Source organism: Populus nigra, chromosome 12 (genome assembly GCF_951802175.1).
Source record: "Populus nigra chromosome 12, ddPopNigr1.1, whole genome shotgun sequence".
Taxonomy (NCBI): Eukaryota; Viridiplantae; Streptophyta; class Magnoliopsida; order Malpighiales; family Salicaceae; genus Populus; species Populus nigra.
In genome coordinates, this window is record NC_084863.1 from 5,433,772 (window position 1) to 5,452,351 (window position 18,580).

General features: G+C 33.1%; 1 protein-coding gene across 1 annotated transcript; it reads left to right on the plus strand.

Annotated features, from left to right (window-relative positions):
• The first annotated feature begins 8,281 nt into the window (after positions 1-8,281).
• LOC133669651 (zinc finger protein VAR3, chloroplastic) lies at positions 8,282-13,658 on the plus strand. The gene is made up of 5 exons (XM_062089870.1): positions 8,282-8,899; positions 9,004-9,121; positions 11,158-11,438; positions 11,614-11,712; positions 11,810-13,658. Exons 1-5 carry the CDS (start codon positions 8,436-8,438, stop codon positions 13,536-13,538), a joined length of 2,691 nt encoding a protein of 896 aa, XP_061945854.1. The 5' UTR covers positions 8,282-8,435; the 3' UTR covers positions 13,539-13,658.
• Positions 13,659-18,580: the final 4,922 nt, after the last annotated feature.

Sequence of the window (18,580 nt, forward strand, 5' to 3'; positions counted from 1 at the left end):
TATACAAACTTAAACCTTGACTCAAGTCATAAAGCAAGCTGCTAGTCCTCCACTTAACTTAAAATTTAATGTTGTGTGCCCTCAAAAAGATAATAATAATAATAAAGTGAGGAGTAACTATATCATGTATGACAAAATGTAAAGATGCATGCTAAAGCTTTTAAACAAAGTATCAATTCATAGCAATCAAAAAATAACAAATTCATAGCATAAAAAAACAAATCCATGCCTAGTCCAAGGGTCCCCAATGGAGTCACCATCATGTCGCACCCTCGCGGGGAAGCACGGTGTCGCGGGGACCCTCGATTTATTTCAGGGTTTTTGTTTTGTGTAAAAGGAGGATCGCCACCTAGTATTTTGGTCACTAGGAACCCTAACTAGTCTTTCAGAGATTCTAAGGCAACAGACTGGTTGCGTAAAGGAAGGTATTAGTACCCTAGTACGCCCTACCTAAGGTAAGCTACTTGGTGTTTGGTTTGCCTTATAATTGCTATGGTGTTGGTGTTTTCTAATCCCCTTAGTTTTCCTAGGATAAGTCTTGTTATGATGAACAAACTTGGATTGAAAATCTAAAAAGAAAGAGCCCTTGGTTAATATGGATCACCCCCTTAGATATGTCTATAAAGTGCTAAGGAGAACCAATGCAAATCTCTTAATATCTTTGTTTGATTCAGACTAAATTTATTAAGATAGAAATCCAAGGAGATTCCATGTGCTTTAAAAAGCTCATTTTTCCCTTAGTATTTCAAGAGTTTGTTACTCGTAAATCGCAAGGAAGAGTGATAAAAATTTTGAAATCTAAGGAAATTCAAGGCGCTTTAAAAGCCTATTTTTGCCTTAGTGTTTCATATTCCCATGACTCGTAAACCGTAGAGTCAAAAATTGAAATGTCCTCAATTATAATCAAGGCTTCTTTCAAGGATGTGTGATGATTTATTATTCTTAGAAAATTATTTTGGATATTTACTACTTAGGGTTTCTTTATCCAAATATTAACAGTGAATAATAACAAGTTATTTCCAATAATATTTTGAATATTCATTTCTTTGGGATTTCTTTATCCAAACATTAACGGTGAATAATAGATGAATTCCCCCCAAAATAAGATTTTTGTATTTTTTGAAATACTGGTCAATACCCTTTGGAGTTTTACAAACATGTTGTAAAATCCAGAAATACAAGAAATTTTTTTTATATATTTAATAAATCCATGCGAAAAACATATTTTTCAAAACTTTAAATATTTTTTTATATATAAAAAAATGTTCAAAACATGTTAGGGTATGGCTGTATGCATGAAAACATATATATATATATATATATATATATATATATATATATATATAGACACACACACGTATATTTGTCACATTGCGTCAAAAACTAGGTATTCTAAATACGAGAGTTGTATTTTTACAATATAAAAATACAAAATAAACCACAAAATAAACACGAAAAAGGCATGCGTCCAACTCGGCCCATGTGGCTAGGCTGAACCCAGCAGGCCTAGCCGGGTCACTGGCCCAAACTAGTGACCTGACTGGGCACAAAGGCATGCGTGAGTTTCCTCATGCATGCCTTGGCTGATCACTGTTCAAGTGAATGAAATTTCATTTGAATAGTAACACATGCAACCAAGAAATGCATGCAGAAACTAAATAACAGACCTGGAGAAAAACGAAGGAGCTATAGCGATGTTGAAGGCGTGCTAGCTGGTCTGTCCATGTTCATCTGTTCCAGCTCTTTTCCCTTCGTTCTCTGCTTGCGTCTGTCTCATGCATTTAGCTCTGTGTCTTCGTCCCTTTCTCTCTACTAGTTTTAGCTTTGGTTCTCTTCTTTTCTGCAGATCTTGTTGCAGGGAATAGAGTAGAGACCGAAAGGCAATCCCTGTTTTGTTTTGGCTTTTGATAATCTTAAGAAAACTTAATCTTTTCCATTTGTTTTCTCTACTTTCTACTATCTGCCTCCTTCCTTTTTGTTTTCCATTTTCCTTTCTTTCACAATGACGAAAGGATCAAAGAAAGAAACCCTTTGTTCCCCTGTTATTTGCACTATCCTCTCCTCTCACTGTCTCTTCCTTTTTCGTTTCTCTGCTCTCTCCTTTTTTTTGCTCTTTTTTTCTTCTTCTTTCTCTTCTACTACTTGCCTTCATGATCTCACAGCAACGCAAGGATGAAGGAAATAAACTCCCTTTGTTCTCTATGTTTTTTTCTCTCCTAACTGCCTGCCTTTCTTAAGTTTTTTCTTGTCTTTCTTTTTCTGTTTTTTTCTCTACTCTTTCTTTCTTTTTCTCCCCTCTTCGCTAGGTCATTAAAGGGGCTTATAAATAGTCTAATATATCTCTATTTAGGAAAGATTCAATGCATTAATTCTAGGATGCAAATCCCTATTGATTTACAGTAAAAAAAAACACAAAAAGGAAACTGAAATATTCTTATTCCTATTCTGATTTTCAGCACTTAGTTTTCATTGATCAAAAGGTGGTACAACTCCTTTCTTTCCTTCCATAGCTGGGACCATAAAGCACCGACTATTTCATTTGAAATTAGGCCATAAAAACGTTGTCTGCATCTCTCCAATCCAACAAGAGAAACATGGAAACCAAACAAGAAATTGCAGATAAAAGGAAAGACAAGTCGGGATAGTTATGCAGCAAAAAAAAAATGGTTCTTCAATTTCTTCATTCTAATTTTATCTTCAATCAACTTCTTTATTTTAACGCCTTTTTCATTTGGTCCTTGGTCCAAAAAAGAGCTTCAAATTGGCCTGTAATTGGTCTTCAAACTTTAAGCATCTTGCAATTGTGTCCCTACAAACTCGGGCAAAAATCCTTCTCGCGGCAGGAATCAATGCTTTCACACTAGATATTGAAACGGGAATATCTTGAGCTTCTGATATCAAAATCAAGCTATTTAAAAGCCCAAATTTATCTACACATCCAGGACTACAACTTTGATGAAGGATTCGAAGTGAGATAAAATCGTTTTAAAGACAGAATCTGGCAATAATCTGGTTAGTAAAAAAGGGTCTCCTGATCTAATTCAGAAACTGATAATGCTGAGCATCCCAATATGACTAGGAGTATGACCTAAGATCAAATCAATAAAATTTGTGATGGAAATAGAGTCTTTAGTGCAAAACTCAGGTCAGGATCCTTCTTGCGGCAGAATTCTCTCCTTTCACGTTAGATATTCAAACAAGAATATTATGAGCTTTTGATATCGAAATCAAGCAATTCAAAAGTTCCAAATTCATCTACACTTGTAGAGCTACAACTTTCATGTAGGATAAAAAATGAGATAAATTCGTTTTGAATAACAGAATTGCAACCAAAATCGATTGGAAACCTTCTCGCGGCAGGATTCTATGTTTTCACGCTAGATTTCAAACAGGAATATCTTGAGCTTCTGATATTGAAATCAAGCAATTTAAAAGCCTAAATTCATCTACGTGTCCCGAACTACAACTTTGATGAAGGATTCAAAGTGAGATAAAAAGCTTTTTAGATGATAGAATTTAACAAGAATCTGGTTGGTCAAAAAGGTTCTTGATCTGACAATGTCAAACATCCAAATCTATCTGAAAGTCTGCCCTAAGAATAGTGATCCTTAAGACCCAATAAAGGTGTAGGTTAATTTTTTAACATGTCATGAGTGATAGAGAATATAGTAAGGATGGTCAGATATCGTACGAAACCAAGTCAAAATCAGAGCCTAAGTTAAAACAAAAAATTGCAACAGTAGCAGAATCAGTTTTTTTAAAATGCAAATTCCGAGGGATTTATATGAAGACTCCTTATTAGCCTAAAAAAACCTGACGCTTTTGGCAATAAAAGGGGGGATAAAAAGAGTATAAAACAGCTAAAACAGGGTTAGAAAAAAATATTTCTCTCTCCTCCGCTTTTGTCAATTTTCCATCAAACATGAGCTACACTCCTACACTTAGTTCAAATGGGGTACACACCATCTTCGGCACGTGGAGTCCAAAAATGAGTAAAAACAATCATAAATTGACAAAATTTTATTCAAAACATATGTTTTTGGAAAGTTTTCTATTTTTTAATTGGAAAATAAGGGTAAAAAATGGTTGTGACACAAATGACAATAACTACCTAATCTTCTAAATTTCCTCTAGCAATATGCAAGAACCTAGTGCGTTTTAAAAGGTCCATCAAAACTTGAAAAAAAAAGTAAAAAAAAACTATGGATTACAATAATAATTCATAGAGTTTTTTTTATTTATTTTGGTCATTTATTTTTTATTTTTCATTTTAATCCCTAAACTTTTTTTTCTTGATTTGTTCCTTTAAAGTTGCATTTATTTGAAATTGGATTGGGTGGTTTGGTTTGGCTATCTAATGTATAGGATCTTAGGGTGTTTGGAAAAAAAATTATCGCTTGGTTGATGTTTAGTTTAGCAAAATTAAATTAAATTTTTGATTTGAAACAATTGAAGCAATAGAGGTTGAATTTGAATGATAAACAATTATTTGACCTTTTTTTTCTTTATACAATCAGAGATTGCATGCTCAGGTAGGGGAAATACTAGTCCTATTTTTTAAAAACCTCAATTTGTTTTTCAACTTAAACCTTTGAAATTATATTTTTTTTAATTAAACTTAATAATGTTTTTTGATTGCCTAGAAATGGGGATACAAGATGTTGAAAAAATTTCAACATGTTGTTGATGCTCGGTTTTGCAAAATAAAGTTTAATTTCAGTGATCTAAAATAATTAAGGCTTAAGGGACCACATTTAAAACTGATAAAAACTATAGGTATCGAGGTTAACGGGCAGTTGCAAAGAGGATAGTGTGTGAAAGAAGTCATCATGCTCTGCGCGGTGTATGTAACTTCCTTTAAAGATTGAACATCTCTATCCTTTGTGGTGATGGAAACATCTCGGCTCAACCATCCTAGTGATATGGTGCCTAGAGATGGTGGAGGAGGATGACGTCTCTTTTTTTGTTTTTCTTCTCCTCTCTATTCTATCTCATCTTCTTGGTTTTTGTGCTTGTTATTTTCAAAATAGCAAGGGGACATGTCATTTTATTCTTATGTCAAATTTCATCATATTTCTTTTTATTGTCATTTATTTTGTTTAGGAATCTTTTTTTTAATTTATTTTCATTTCAATTTTATCTCTTATCATTGAGTTTATTGGGAATTGAGTTTCATGATTTGTTTTCTAATTTACCTTCTATAAGATTATCTTATCCTCATGGTCCGGGTCACGGGTTCGGAAGGTTAGCTTAGGTTGACTTTGGTCTTTTTAGGTCCTTTTTTAAAATTGTTTTTTTTTTCAATTTCATCCTAGCATTGACTTAGTTAAGGATTGAGATTTATAATGTTTTTGCTTTATTTATGATAGGATTATCCTAATCACATGACAAGGCCCGAAAATTTGGTAAGTTTACTCGTGTTTTTTTTTTCATTCTTTTTTCTCAAATTGGTTTTTTTCCAGTTTTCCCTTCAATATATGGTTGGTTTAGGAATTGAGCTTTGTAGTTCTTTTTATTTTCTTTCTAAATCCCGATCTTATTATTCGAGATATAAGTTTCAAGAGTTAGCCAGGGTTAAATCGGGTTAATTTTTCCCCTTTTTCTTTTTAATTATTGTTCTTTTAGTTTTAGCTTTTAACATTCAGCTAGTTGAGAATTTAACTTTGTGATTTTTTCTTATTTGTTTTTTATTAAATTATCTTGGTCTCATGACATGGATCACAGGTTTGCAAGATTAATCCAAGTTAGCTTCTTTTTTTCTGGGCTGTTTCTTTTTTAACTATATCCTTCAATAATGAGTTAATTGATAAATGGGCTTCATATTTTTTTTTATAAAATAATTTAGTTCTCATGACTCAGGCTACAGGTTTAGTTCGTCTGGAATTGAGCTTCATGTTTTTTTTCTAGCTTATTTACTATTAAGTTATCATGATCTCATGACATGATTGAGAGTTTAATGAGTTAACTTGAGTTGACTCAGATTTATTTTTTGTTTTTTTTTTAATTTCATCCTTTAATAATGGGTTGGTAAAAAGATGGGCTTTGTATTTTTTTTATTTGCTTTGTGTTGGGTAATTTTATTCTCATAACTCTGGTCAAGAGTTTAAGTGGTTAGGAATTGTACTTTGAGATTTTTTTTTATTTTTTTCTATTAAATTATCCTGGTCTCATGAACTAGGTCATGTGTTTGCCAGGTTGATTCAGATTTAAAAAAAAAAAATATTTCTTTTTCAATTATTTCTTTTAACAATGGGTTGGTTGAAATGTGAGCTTTATAATTTTTTTCAATTTGCTTTTTTATGGGAAAATCCCATTCTCATGAATCATGTCATAGGTTTAGCGAGTTTACCCGGGTTGACACCATCTATTTTTTGTCCTATTTTTTAAATTGATTTTTTTATTCCTTTAAAAAATTTTCTTATTAAGAATTGAGCTTCTTAATTTGTTTTGCTTTACTTTCTATGAGGTTATTATAGTATCATGATTTTGGTCACATGTTTTGTAGGTTATCTAGCATTTATAAAATGACATGAAGAAGTGAGAACTCACTTTTAAGAAAGGGATTTTCGCTCTAGAATTTCTCTTTCAGTAATTGACATTTAGTACACTAGGACTGAGACATGGCTTAAACTCCAACAGGAGGCAGCAATGGGGAATTTTCCACAATGAGGGAAAGCTTAATGGGGCAATGTCACATGGAGGTTGAAAGCTTATTGATACGATCCAAGTAAGGTCAAATTTAGATTTTGGCATAAAATTATCTACTGTTTAGTTTTATGGTATCAAACATAACTTTTAACTCGACCATTGGATTAAGCTAAAATTATTACAAGAGTTTTTAGATATGTTGTTCTATATTGAGTTAATATTTTAGGACATTTGGAGTTAGGAATGGATTATTTCAGAGGGCCAAAGTTACTGGAAACATGTGTGGAAGCTATTGGATTTTCTATTTTACAAAGATTTCATATCAAATAATGAGACATGTATGACAACAACTGTTGTCCATGGTTTGAAAGGATTGCATATGCATTATGGAATGTATGTAGTGGAAAGGAGGCTAGGGATTCTTTTGTTGTTCTTTTTCTTATTTTATAAGATTTTCTTACACATCAATGAGACTGAGAGGAGGCAATTTAAGGAAGAAAATTCTAGTAATCAAAAACAAAATTTCCTAGCTAATTTGGAGCATGAAGTCTCGGGCAGACACGGGGATTTCAAGTAAAATGACTTTTTTTATTATGTTAATTAGGTTTGTTTTAGTCCATTATACATTGTTTTAGGGTTTATTTCAATATTAGACTTGGGTTAATTGATTACTATATAGGGTCAATTGGCTTGCAACCCGAAAAGCATCCAAAATGGTTATTTAAAGAGAACTGTATATTACATTTATAGATGCAAGTTTTGGCAGCTATGATGATTTGAATAAACATGGTTTTTTTTTTTTGCATGTTGCAAACAACTTTTTTTTGCAAGGACAAAGATTTTACACCAACTTATCAAAGATTAATTGGTTTTGTAGTATCATTTGAATACTTTGGGTTCTTAAGTATAAGGTTATCTCTGGATCTAGATTATGTTTCCAATACATGTGGTTCTTAGGTACAAGATTACCTCTAGGCCAGGGTTTTAAATCTGGAATTTAGTTTATTTGGGTTGGTTTTTAATTTTGTTATGGATTGTGTGATCATATGATCACGAGGTTCGCATCACCTATAAGTCGTGAACTTCTTTTCTTGTAGAAGAAGTAATGATGGTATTTGGTTAATAAGCATCGACTAACTTTGTGCTAGTAACTACAAAAATATAAAAGATGCAAATGGCATCTGAAATGATTGAGCATAAAGTGTTTATAGATGGTTTTTTTAAGTTTTGTATAAAATCCTAGGGCTCAACCCTAGATCAGCGGTGGAAATTGTCAAGCTAGAGAATGGTAGAGAGGAAATTTCCAATGAAGAGGTGAAATGTATAGAGTTTGTTTGGATCAATCCCAGTTAATTCAATATTTTACTATCTTAATATTTTTTTAAAAAACTATCATCTAATATATCACTATTTTAGCATTTAAAAGGAATATTGTCTATTATACATCAAATTTTAAATTCATGATTGATTTTGTTATATTAAAAAAAAAAGTATGCAACGCTTTTACAATTTGTTTTTAATGTTTTTAAACACGTCTCTCTCTTAAAAACGAACTTGAAATTCTTTGGAGTGCAGTGAAGCATTGAAGACACGTCGTTTGCTTCGCTTTGATATTTCCAGGTAGGAAATCTGCATCCTTAATTTCTAGCCAGTAGGCTAGGCCTAGACATTTTACTCCACTCCAAAAATCCCCACCATCACCAGAAGGGTTGTAGCACCACAAACCCTAAACCTCACCACCACTCATTCCCATGCATTTCTACCCTTAAACACCCCCTCCTCCCAAAATGAGCAGCAACGCCACCAGGTTCCTCATGCTCCTCACCACCACAACCACCATTCCTTCCCCACTCCGTTACCCATCGATCCTCCGCCTCACCCGCCACCATATTCCCTCATCTCTCTCCTCCCTTTCCCACCACCACCACAACCTCTTCACTCTCTCCCTTCCTCGCCCTTTAAAATCCAATTCCTCCCCATCCCAGCACCACCAACAACTCCATACCACTGCCCATTTCTCCGATTCCCCTTCCACCTCCACTTCCTTTCCTTCAACCTCCGGGTTCTCCGACCCCTGGCCAGAGTGGTCTAAATTTGTTAACAACCTCTCTGCGGCCGGTTATTTTAATATCAAGCATGGTTCTAACACTCCAAGTGATGATCTCACCTCAGTTGATGATTTATCAGAGGGGTTTTTGCGTTCTTGCACTGCTTCCTTAGCTTTCGCGCGTGATAAACCTCAGGCTTTAGGGTCGGTTTTCTGTTAATATATGTGTAGTGTTCATTTGGATTGATTTTTTTTTTAAGTTAGAGCTTTCGTTACTATGTGATTGTTTTTGTTGATGGGTATTGTAGGATGCTTTCGAGAAGAGATATTGAGGTCGTGGTTCAAAGTGGGTTGCCATTTTTGTTCAAGAATAGTGACGATTCAGTGAGGAGGATGAGGTTGTTTTTGCATGGAAGTGATTGTAATGTGAGTCTTTGTGAAAATTGTTTATGCTAGAAGTTCATGTTTCTGTTCTTTGTTTTGTTATTGGAATTTACATTCGGTAGTTTCTTGTGTTTGTCTTTCTATTCATTGCATTTTCATTTAAATGGATGTTGAAAGTAGAAGCTGATAAGCATGGGAATTTATGGGGTGTGTGTGTGTGTGTGTGAAATTTGAGATGGGTGAATAGATGATTTGTTTCGATGCATGTTTGAATTGAAATGCGAACAAAAATAGATAGATTAGTGCAGTTTGTTGAAAGTTTAGGAATAAAACTTGCGTCAATGTAGTAGTGGTGGCAGTTTGGTGATTAAAAAAAAGTGATGTTTTTTTATCTCGAAAGCTAAATATGTAGGTTTACCACTTGACTTGAGGCTATATGTGTCAACCATTTGGCTTTTAGTAATTTAGAAAAACCATATTAAACCATAAGGAGAGCTCAAGGAAAGAGGAAAAAAAGTGATCCTAAAACAGAGGGATGTAGGGAGGACTATTGAAAGTTGATATTTGGAGTGCACAGAGCCCATTTGTATTTTGAATCCATTAATTGCTGACTGCAATGAAAGGGTATAACATCAGGGAAGTGGAGTTCAAAATAGTGTGAAATATTGCCTTTGTCCTGCAGGAACGGGGATGGTTGATATAGGCAGTAGTTGTTAGTAAAACAACCTTAAATTTGTTTTTACTTGCTTCAAAACCTTTTTTACCTGTTATCAGGAGTTCCTATTTCAATTTGATACATCTGAGTTTATTGGAAATGGTTGATTTAAGTACTTAATAACTAGGAAGCAGAAGCTTTGACAGTTTGTATCAGTGGATAACAGTGATGCCATCAAGTTTTCTACTTCTTAGGAAACTATCTGTTTTCAAGATTTTTATATAGGTATGCTTATAGGATAAGGTCTTCCAATCTTGTGTACATTCCCCAGCATTTGGACATTTCAAAAGGTTGATATTTTCCTTAAATGTGGGTTGTTGAGGTCACAAATCATGCACGAGTAGTTTCTGTTAACATTATGTTGGGATAGAAATCATTTTGCATTGCTTCATGAATTGCACGTATGAATTTCAGGCAAATTCAGAAAGAAGGCCCTAGTACAGTAATTACCTAAGTTTAGAGTTCTTTTATTCAGTGCTGTAAAAAAAGTGTGCTTCAGGCATGTATAAGGTGCTAGGCGAAATTTGATGTTGATAGTGAGGCCTCAAAGGCTAATTCCTTCCATGTTCTCAATGGTTAAACATTGATTGGAATAAGATTTACTTTGAGGAGTCTCAGGGACATTTTAATGTGGTACTAAAAAGTGACAGTTCCTTTTTAAAATTAGATGTTATCAAATTGCAAGTGATTATTCTGGGTGTCTTTAAAGCACCCTTTGAATTTTCATTTTGTTAGAATAGCATTTCCTGAACTAAATTGGAACTGCATATTACTGTATGATCTATTCTCGATGTTGAGTATTATTTAGACTGAAAAGGAAGAAGAGTCCTTGGTGGTGATATTTGCAGATGAGGGAACTTTATCCTATATTATATCTGAGGGGACAACAAAATTTTTTTATTTACTGCCAAGTCTTAGTGCAGCTAAAGTGGATAGTGAAGAGCTTTCAATCCGTAAAAAAATTGTGCTGATGGAAAGCCTGGGGCCAAAATACTGTTTATCTCAACTTCTGTTCGAGCCTTTGAACTTGCATGTTATTATGTTATTTTCTTCTTCTTTTTTTTCCTTAACTATAGTAGCATTTAACTAGTTTGGGATTAATGCTTCTTGTTGTTGTTGATGATGATGATGTTGTTGTAACTGAATTGAATCCTACCTTGACTGAAAGAAGGCTTTATAAAAGTCTGGCTAATGGCCATGCTCTGCAGTTGTTTTTAACATTTTTTGCACCAAATCAAGCAGTAATTTTCTAACCATTTCTAGGTGCCAATATTTAATCTGTATTCTGTGTTCTCATTATCATTAAATGTTAGGTGCTAATATTTAATCCGTAGCCTGTGTTCTCATTATTATTAAATGCTAGGTGCCAAATACTGATAAAGCACGGACAGTGGACCTGATGAAGTTTCTATTGAGTTATGCCAGCAGTTTTGTTTCTTCTGTGAAGACCAATCTTCATAATTTAGAACTTGTGGAGCCATCTGTTCGAAGTCTCTTTAGTGAGTTGGCTCAGCTGGGCTACAATGCTGTGGAGGAAAACCTAAATGGTTCATTTGGAAATCAGTTCCCTGATAGATATGGACAAACACCAAGGCCTCGTGGGCAAAATATTGAAATGAAAAGAGGTGACTGGATATGCCCAGGGTAGAGTCCTATTTGATCTTCTCATGTTATGTTCAACTTGTTTTCTTAACACAACTTGTTTGTCTTGGAGGATCAAAACTTCATGAATGAAGAAAACGATATTAAACTCAGATATGTTTCTCATTGTTGTGATCATGTGATGGTTTACTTTTTTACTGCCATCTTTATCGAGCAGGTGTAGTTTCATGAACTTTGCAAGAAACATGAAATGCCTTGAATGTGATGAACAACGGCCCAAGAGACAACTTACTGGTGGAGAGTGGGAGTGTCCTCAGTGAGCATTTCTTCTGTACTTGGCATTTCTACAAGCTTGGTTTGTCCTTGTTTGAGTTATGATTTTGAGTAATTCCTATCAACTTTCTCTTTTGCAGATGTGATTTCTATAATTATGCAAGGAACATGGTATGCTTAAGGTGTGATTGCAAGCGACCAGGAGGTGTTTCACCTGTTAGCACCAGCTCTGGATCAGACATAGGATATGGCAGTGGGAGCTATGTGAATAAAAGTGATCTGGTTAGCAGGCTGGCTGCCAATGAAAAGAAGGCACAGCAGAGGCATGGCAATGTTTCTCAGATGGACAGTTCTTTGGACAGGAATGGTGCCAAAGCAGATGAAGATTTTCCTGAAATAATGCCATTGAGGAAAGGGGTGAACAGATTTGTTGTCAGCACAAGGAAGACTCCACTGGAAAGGAGGTTGGCAAATTCTCAATTCCAAGAAAACATGGGTACTGATGACACTCGGGAAAGGAATGATAATCAAAGCATAGGTACAACCAATCCCCTCAACCAAACTATCAATCGGAGCCCTGCTTCACCACTATTTAGTGCCCCTAGAGGAAGCAATTCCAATTATGTTCCGTTTGTGCCGTTACCTGCTGACATGTTTGCCAAGAAACCTGAGAACTCAAAGATGGAGGAGAGGGAGAAGTTGGAGACAGTCAACTATGAATCTCTTACTTCAAGCAACGGTGAGCAGAAAGGTGTTATTTCTGAGCGCAGTGAGCATGGTAAGTCAAGAGATAGTTGCCAACCCTCTGAGATGTCCATGGACCAGAATCTGAGTGATGATAATGAGAAAGACCTAGCTGAAAAATCAGAGAGATGGTTTAAGAGGGTAGCAGAGTTGCATAACGTCACTGATCTGACTAGTGCAATTTCAGATGATGACTTCCCTGAGATCATGCCATTGCGTAAAGGAGAGAATAAATTTGTTGTTAGCAAGAAGAAAGATAGGTCGCTGACTTCTCCAATGTACAAGAGACATGCAGCCATGGAGCAAGCTAATACCACAAATTCCGTACCCTTTGTCCCCTTCCCACCCAACTACTTTGCTAAAAAGGATAATCAGCAACCAGATGAGACAGATTCCCATGATAAAGGTGTTAGCGAAACCTCAAGTTCTGCAACTCTGGAGAAGCATCCACAGAAGTTGGATGATGCCAGACTTGGGGTTACCCATGCAGCTCAGGAGGACAGTACAGGGAGCTGGTCTGGGGAGAAGAAGAGTGATTTAAAGAAAGGTGCCACTTATGGGGAATCGGCAGGTGGAAATTTTACCCAAAATTTTATCGATCCCCTGCCAGCTGGCAGGGATAGTTGGAACACTGGAAATTCTAGGAGTGCGAATGCCACTGGGACATCAAATCAAATGGGGAACTCAATGCAAAACTTAAATAATTCCCCCGCAAATACCAATGACAGCGAGAGTAATGGATCTTCCTGGAAAGAGAATATCAGTGAGAAGAAGATTTTCACGGGAACTGCACCTCAATCATCTAAGAATCAGAGTGTTGGGGATAGCTGGACTGGAAAGAGTTTGGAAGGGTCGGCTGTGAAGGAACCAGATCCTTTGGACATGTCTGAAGAGGCCAAGTCAGAAAGGTGGTTCCGACGGGTTGCGCAGATCAAGGACATCTCAGAGCTCAGTCAGATCCCAGATGAGGATTTCCCATCAATAATGCCAATGCGGAAAGGGGTGAATAGATTTGTTGTGAGCAAAAGAAAAACACCGTTAGAGAGAAGGTTGACATCTACCCAGTATAGAAAAAATCTTCCAATTGTCAGCTCTGATCCTGTGAAGGAAAATGACAGTAGCTGATAGAATACAAAGATTTCTGCCACAATTTATGAATGTGAAAGTCATTTGTTTCTGTGAATTGTGCTACATATTTGATTGAAAAGATTAAAAAAATATAAAATCAATTTGTTTTTAAAACAATTTTAGAGTAGAATTTTATATTTTTAAAATAGAAATATACAAGACATCACAAGTCTATCATCTAAAAGGTAGAAGGTCTTCAAGCACTGAAGAAGCTTTACCAAGACAGTTTTTACAAAGCATTGTAAAACCTAGGACTGCGAAGGGGCTTGGAGATTTGGGAAATATCTTTCTGTAGGGATTTTTTGGATTTATTTTATCTACCATATTTCATTAAATTAATTTTTCAATTTTGTCAATAATTATTCTGACCAATTTAAACAGTCCCATTATCATTGTTGAAGGAACCTGAAGGATGTTCCAACACATTGATGAGAAATGGCTTTTCAAAATTGAATTTGGTCTAAATTGCAATAAAGCTGATGGAATTGTGATATCTATTTTGACAATTACTGTTCTTCCTCTGTCTTTTGTTAGGGCTCTTTGGTTTGACTTTCTTGGTTCATGACAATTTTATGATTTCTAACAAATTATATCTTAGTGAAGCCATTTGTGAAAGCAAATATTGATGTGATGTGGAGGTGAAGGGAGAGAGTTTTTTCTCTCTTTTTTTCAATGTATTGTTAAATAGGGTTGTAATTTTATGTGACATAATTTCTGTTAACTGCTTCCCAGTCTTGAAATTAAAATCATGAAAATAAATAAAAATGGTTTAAAATACGAAAAAATGAGAAGAAACCAATTTTTTTATATGTTTTTTTTATAAAAAAATTATAAAATTAAAGTGTCAACATTGAGTTATAAAAATATATTATTTATTATAAGTGTAGGTAATTTTATGAAGAAATGATTAAAAAGTACTAGGTATGATAAATGAAAAACATAGAAAATGGTTTAGGTATACACGTGCATATCATTGATATGTTTGGATGGTTTTGTTTACTAATATATGGTTGGTGACAGGTTGTTAATGTTTGTATATATGAATCTAAATAAGAGTATGAATTCGAATAAAAATATTTATGACATAAATTTGGTACATGAACTATATATATTCGATCGAGCTCATGGATATAAGTGACTATATTTTTGATTTGGAAGACAATATATGATTTTAAGATCCATTCGCCAAGTTCACAGTACTTCAACTTGGCAGTTAGTCAAGTCTACGGGAATGATCATCCTCCCTTAGCACGTCTAAAGAAATGACTACATTTTCCTTTGGCACGCTCAAGGAAATGATTGTATCCTCTCTTGAGCATGTCTAAGGGAGTGGCCATCGGAGATTCCCTACCTCTACCAAAGAAGACATTTTGCAGGTATTAGTTACAAGTCACATTGACCTACTAAGCACCAAGTATATGCCTTGGCCTACCAAACACCATGTATATGATATCAAACACCTTGGCTAAAGAGAGTGGATGAAATTGCTACAACCAATTGATTAACCAATTATTCAACTTGTGAACATTATTCCTAGACTAGTTGGATTTTTTTGGGACTTCATCAATAACTATATTGAAATATTCAATGAATAAAATGTATTCAAAATTTTGATATGTTTTGAATATCTTCGCATTATTAGGCATTATTACTTTGATAACGAGGGTGGTTGTCACATCTCAAAAAGATATTGCATGACAAGATACATCATATAGTTCAGGTAGAACATCCTTTATAATGATGTTCTTTTGCATATCATTATTAGCTAGCTGAGTCAATCTCTAGAAAAGCTTAGTACACAATCTAGAAATATGATTTAAAAAAACAGGTATTTAGCATTTCTTTTATTTGAAAATGCTAATAAATTAATTACTTTTTATTTACTTATGTTATGCTAGATGTAGTTTTCGAAATCTATTTTTATTTAGTTTTTTATAATTAAAAAAAATACATGTATGAAAGGAGTTTTGTTCAAAGATTAAGCCAATTTAACACTTAAGAGGGGGATGAATTAGGTGTATCACTAAATTCTACAAATAATGCAAATTACTTTAAGTAAACACAATAACCAACTATGTAATAAAGTACTTAAAGTAAAGAGATAAAGGAGATAATTTGTAAACTCTTTTTAAAGTGGTTCGACAAGTTTACGTTCACACCTCAAGTATCTAACCGTTCTTGAGTATTATATTCCTTCACTAATCCAAGTTCAAGAGTACAACGGTTACTTGATGAATTCACACCAAGATTTTTACATCATTTGAAGATATATCCTCTTCAATATTTTTCACTTAGTGAAATTACCTCACAAATACCAAAAGTTTTTACCTAACTCTCAAAGGTTTATAGTAGTGATTTTGTTATCACAATTAACTCTCTCAACAAAGTGAATAATACAATTGAAAGTTCTAATATCTTTATAACTCACTAGATTGCACATATAGGATTTAAATGTGTTTAAGTGTAGTGAGAATGAGATTGAATGCTCTTGTGCTAGAATATGAATATTGAATAGAACAAATTAGAGTATAATCAAGGATGATAATTTTGCAGTGTTTTTATTCTTAGAATAGCTTGCATATCATATATATTTGGAATCTATTTCTAATTTTGAATTAGACAAGCAATATATATGTTTTTAAGAAAAACTAGTCGTTTATAATTGTTACAGCCTATTAATAATTAAAACAATTAATTGGTTCCGATTGGTCAGGCTAATCAGTCGACCGATTCTTGCATAATTCTCAAGTGTTCATCATGGATAAATAAGCAGTCGATCAGTTCATATGGTAATACCAAATAACCGATCGGTTCATGTAGCATTCAATTTTAACATATTAGCCTTAATGAATTCTTAGAACAATCTATCTTAGATTATATCAGATTATTTATGAATCCTTTAATGCATGCAAAATGAAGTGTGCGAGTTCATTTTAATTGTGTTATCAAGTAGGATATAAAGATTTACATGAGCACTAAAATGAACATTTAATCTAAGTCTTCATTTTGCTTTTTTCTTGAACTTTTTGATTGATTTTTTCACGAAATTCATCATGCTTGTTGATATGTTCTTGGTATAAAACTTGTTTAAAGTTTATTCTCAACCAAGCATAACATCAGTCAAAGAGATGATATAAAATCTTTGGAAAAATATATTTTATTAGATGAATTAGTTTCTATTATACATGAAATTTTTTAGACAACATTTTCTTAATAGAATCATATTTTTTTTTGAATAAAAATCAAAGGAAATTAACATAAGTTTTTGAAAAAAAATTGATAACTTAAATAAATAGAAAATTATGTCTCTTCAATCCAAATTTCATTTCCTTATTAATATATATTTTTAACAAGAATATAATTTTCTTTATAGAAAACATTTTTTCTTAAATAAAAAAATTATCATGATATGAAAAATAAGTTTCAATAAAAAAAATCATATCTCGATATTTTATACGCAATTAAAGAAAAAATGAATAATTAATTTGAGAAAATTATATAGGAAAATTATAATAAAAAATAACTAAAAAATAAGTTTTATTTTCGCTGAATATTCATGATCATAATTTAAGAAAAAGAATTACATATTAGATTCATATATAATACTTAATAACATGATTGTCAATATTAATATGAAATATATATTGTCCTCAATATTCTACATAGGTTTTATATAAGTAATGAAAGAAACCTAGTCTTTTCTATTCTTTTTGTTATTATTGTTGCATAACATATTTGTTTTCGGACACCTATCTTTCTTTCATTTAGGTTTCTTCCATGTTAATTTTAGGAGAATTATTGGGTGTTGTGACATGTTTTTTCCTTCTTTTCTATTTTCTCTTCTCTTAATAGCTACCATTCCTCTATTATTATTTCAAAATAGACTAGATTTTTTTTTATCCAATTTCATGTGCTTATGGTTCTCTCTCTAAACTAACAATATGATACATCTTTCAAAATAAATCTTGATTTTAGGTATTAAATATATAGATTCATAATCAAAGACAAACTCATAACAATATCATCATTGGCTATCATTTAATTGCAACAAACCCACCTTCAAACACAAACTCATGTGTTATGCAACCTTGCTATAGATTTAGTTAACACGACTTTCAATGAAGAAGAAGTAGATCGATAGTAGCATTCGCTTCCTCTTCCTAACTTTATGATCAACGCTATCATGATTTCTTTCTTTCTTTTCCTTTTGTGTTATATTTACTTCACTAACTTTGTATAGTTTTACTATGAATGAATTTTATTAATGATCTGATTCAAAATATAAAAGTGATCAGTTTATTGAGATTTAGAGAAAGAGATGCCTAAAGGTAATGAAATTATTATTTTTTACTTTTTAAAAAACAAAATCTATTTATGCAATTAGATTTATGGCTTGGAGGTTAATTTCCTTTTATGCTTTTGTTTGTTTTACTGTATGTTAATGTTGTCAAAAGACACTCAAAGGCTCGCTTAAGCATTATAGGCAAAGCGATGCCACAACATCTTTATTTTCATCGAGCAATGAATTTCAATGTAGTGTTGCCTAGGTGTGTGCCTGGTGAGTGGATGCCAGACATTAAAGCCAACACTTGCTTGAAATACATATTTTTTTTTTGGATTTTTGTAATTGATTTATGTTTTGATCTATTTGTCCATTTTTTTAATCTACCACAAGAAAAAATTTAGGAGTATTTTTGTAAAAAAAAAACATTATGTTAAAAAAAGAATAAAAAAATCATTAAAGTGAGAGTTATCATGCTTAGTATTGATATGATGTTTGGTTTGGTTACATTATGTTTTTAGTTGAAGATTGACTAAATGATTTTTTCGGTCGGTTTCTTACAACTTATAGATTATTTTTGTTGAATAAATTGTTGGTTATTAGGTCAATCCTGATAAGATCAATTCTCTTTTTTGTTCTTCATTTTATTTGTCTTTCTATAACTTTTATTTCTTATGTTTTTCAACCTTTATTCCTTTTACATGTGTTTTTTTACTCATTGCTTTGTTGTGATGATCTGTGACTTTGCAGCAATTTT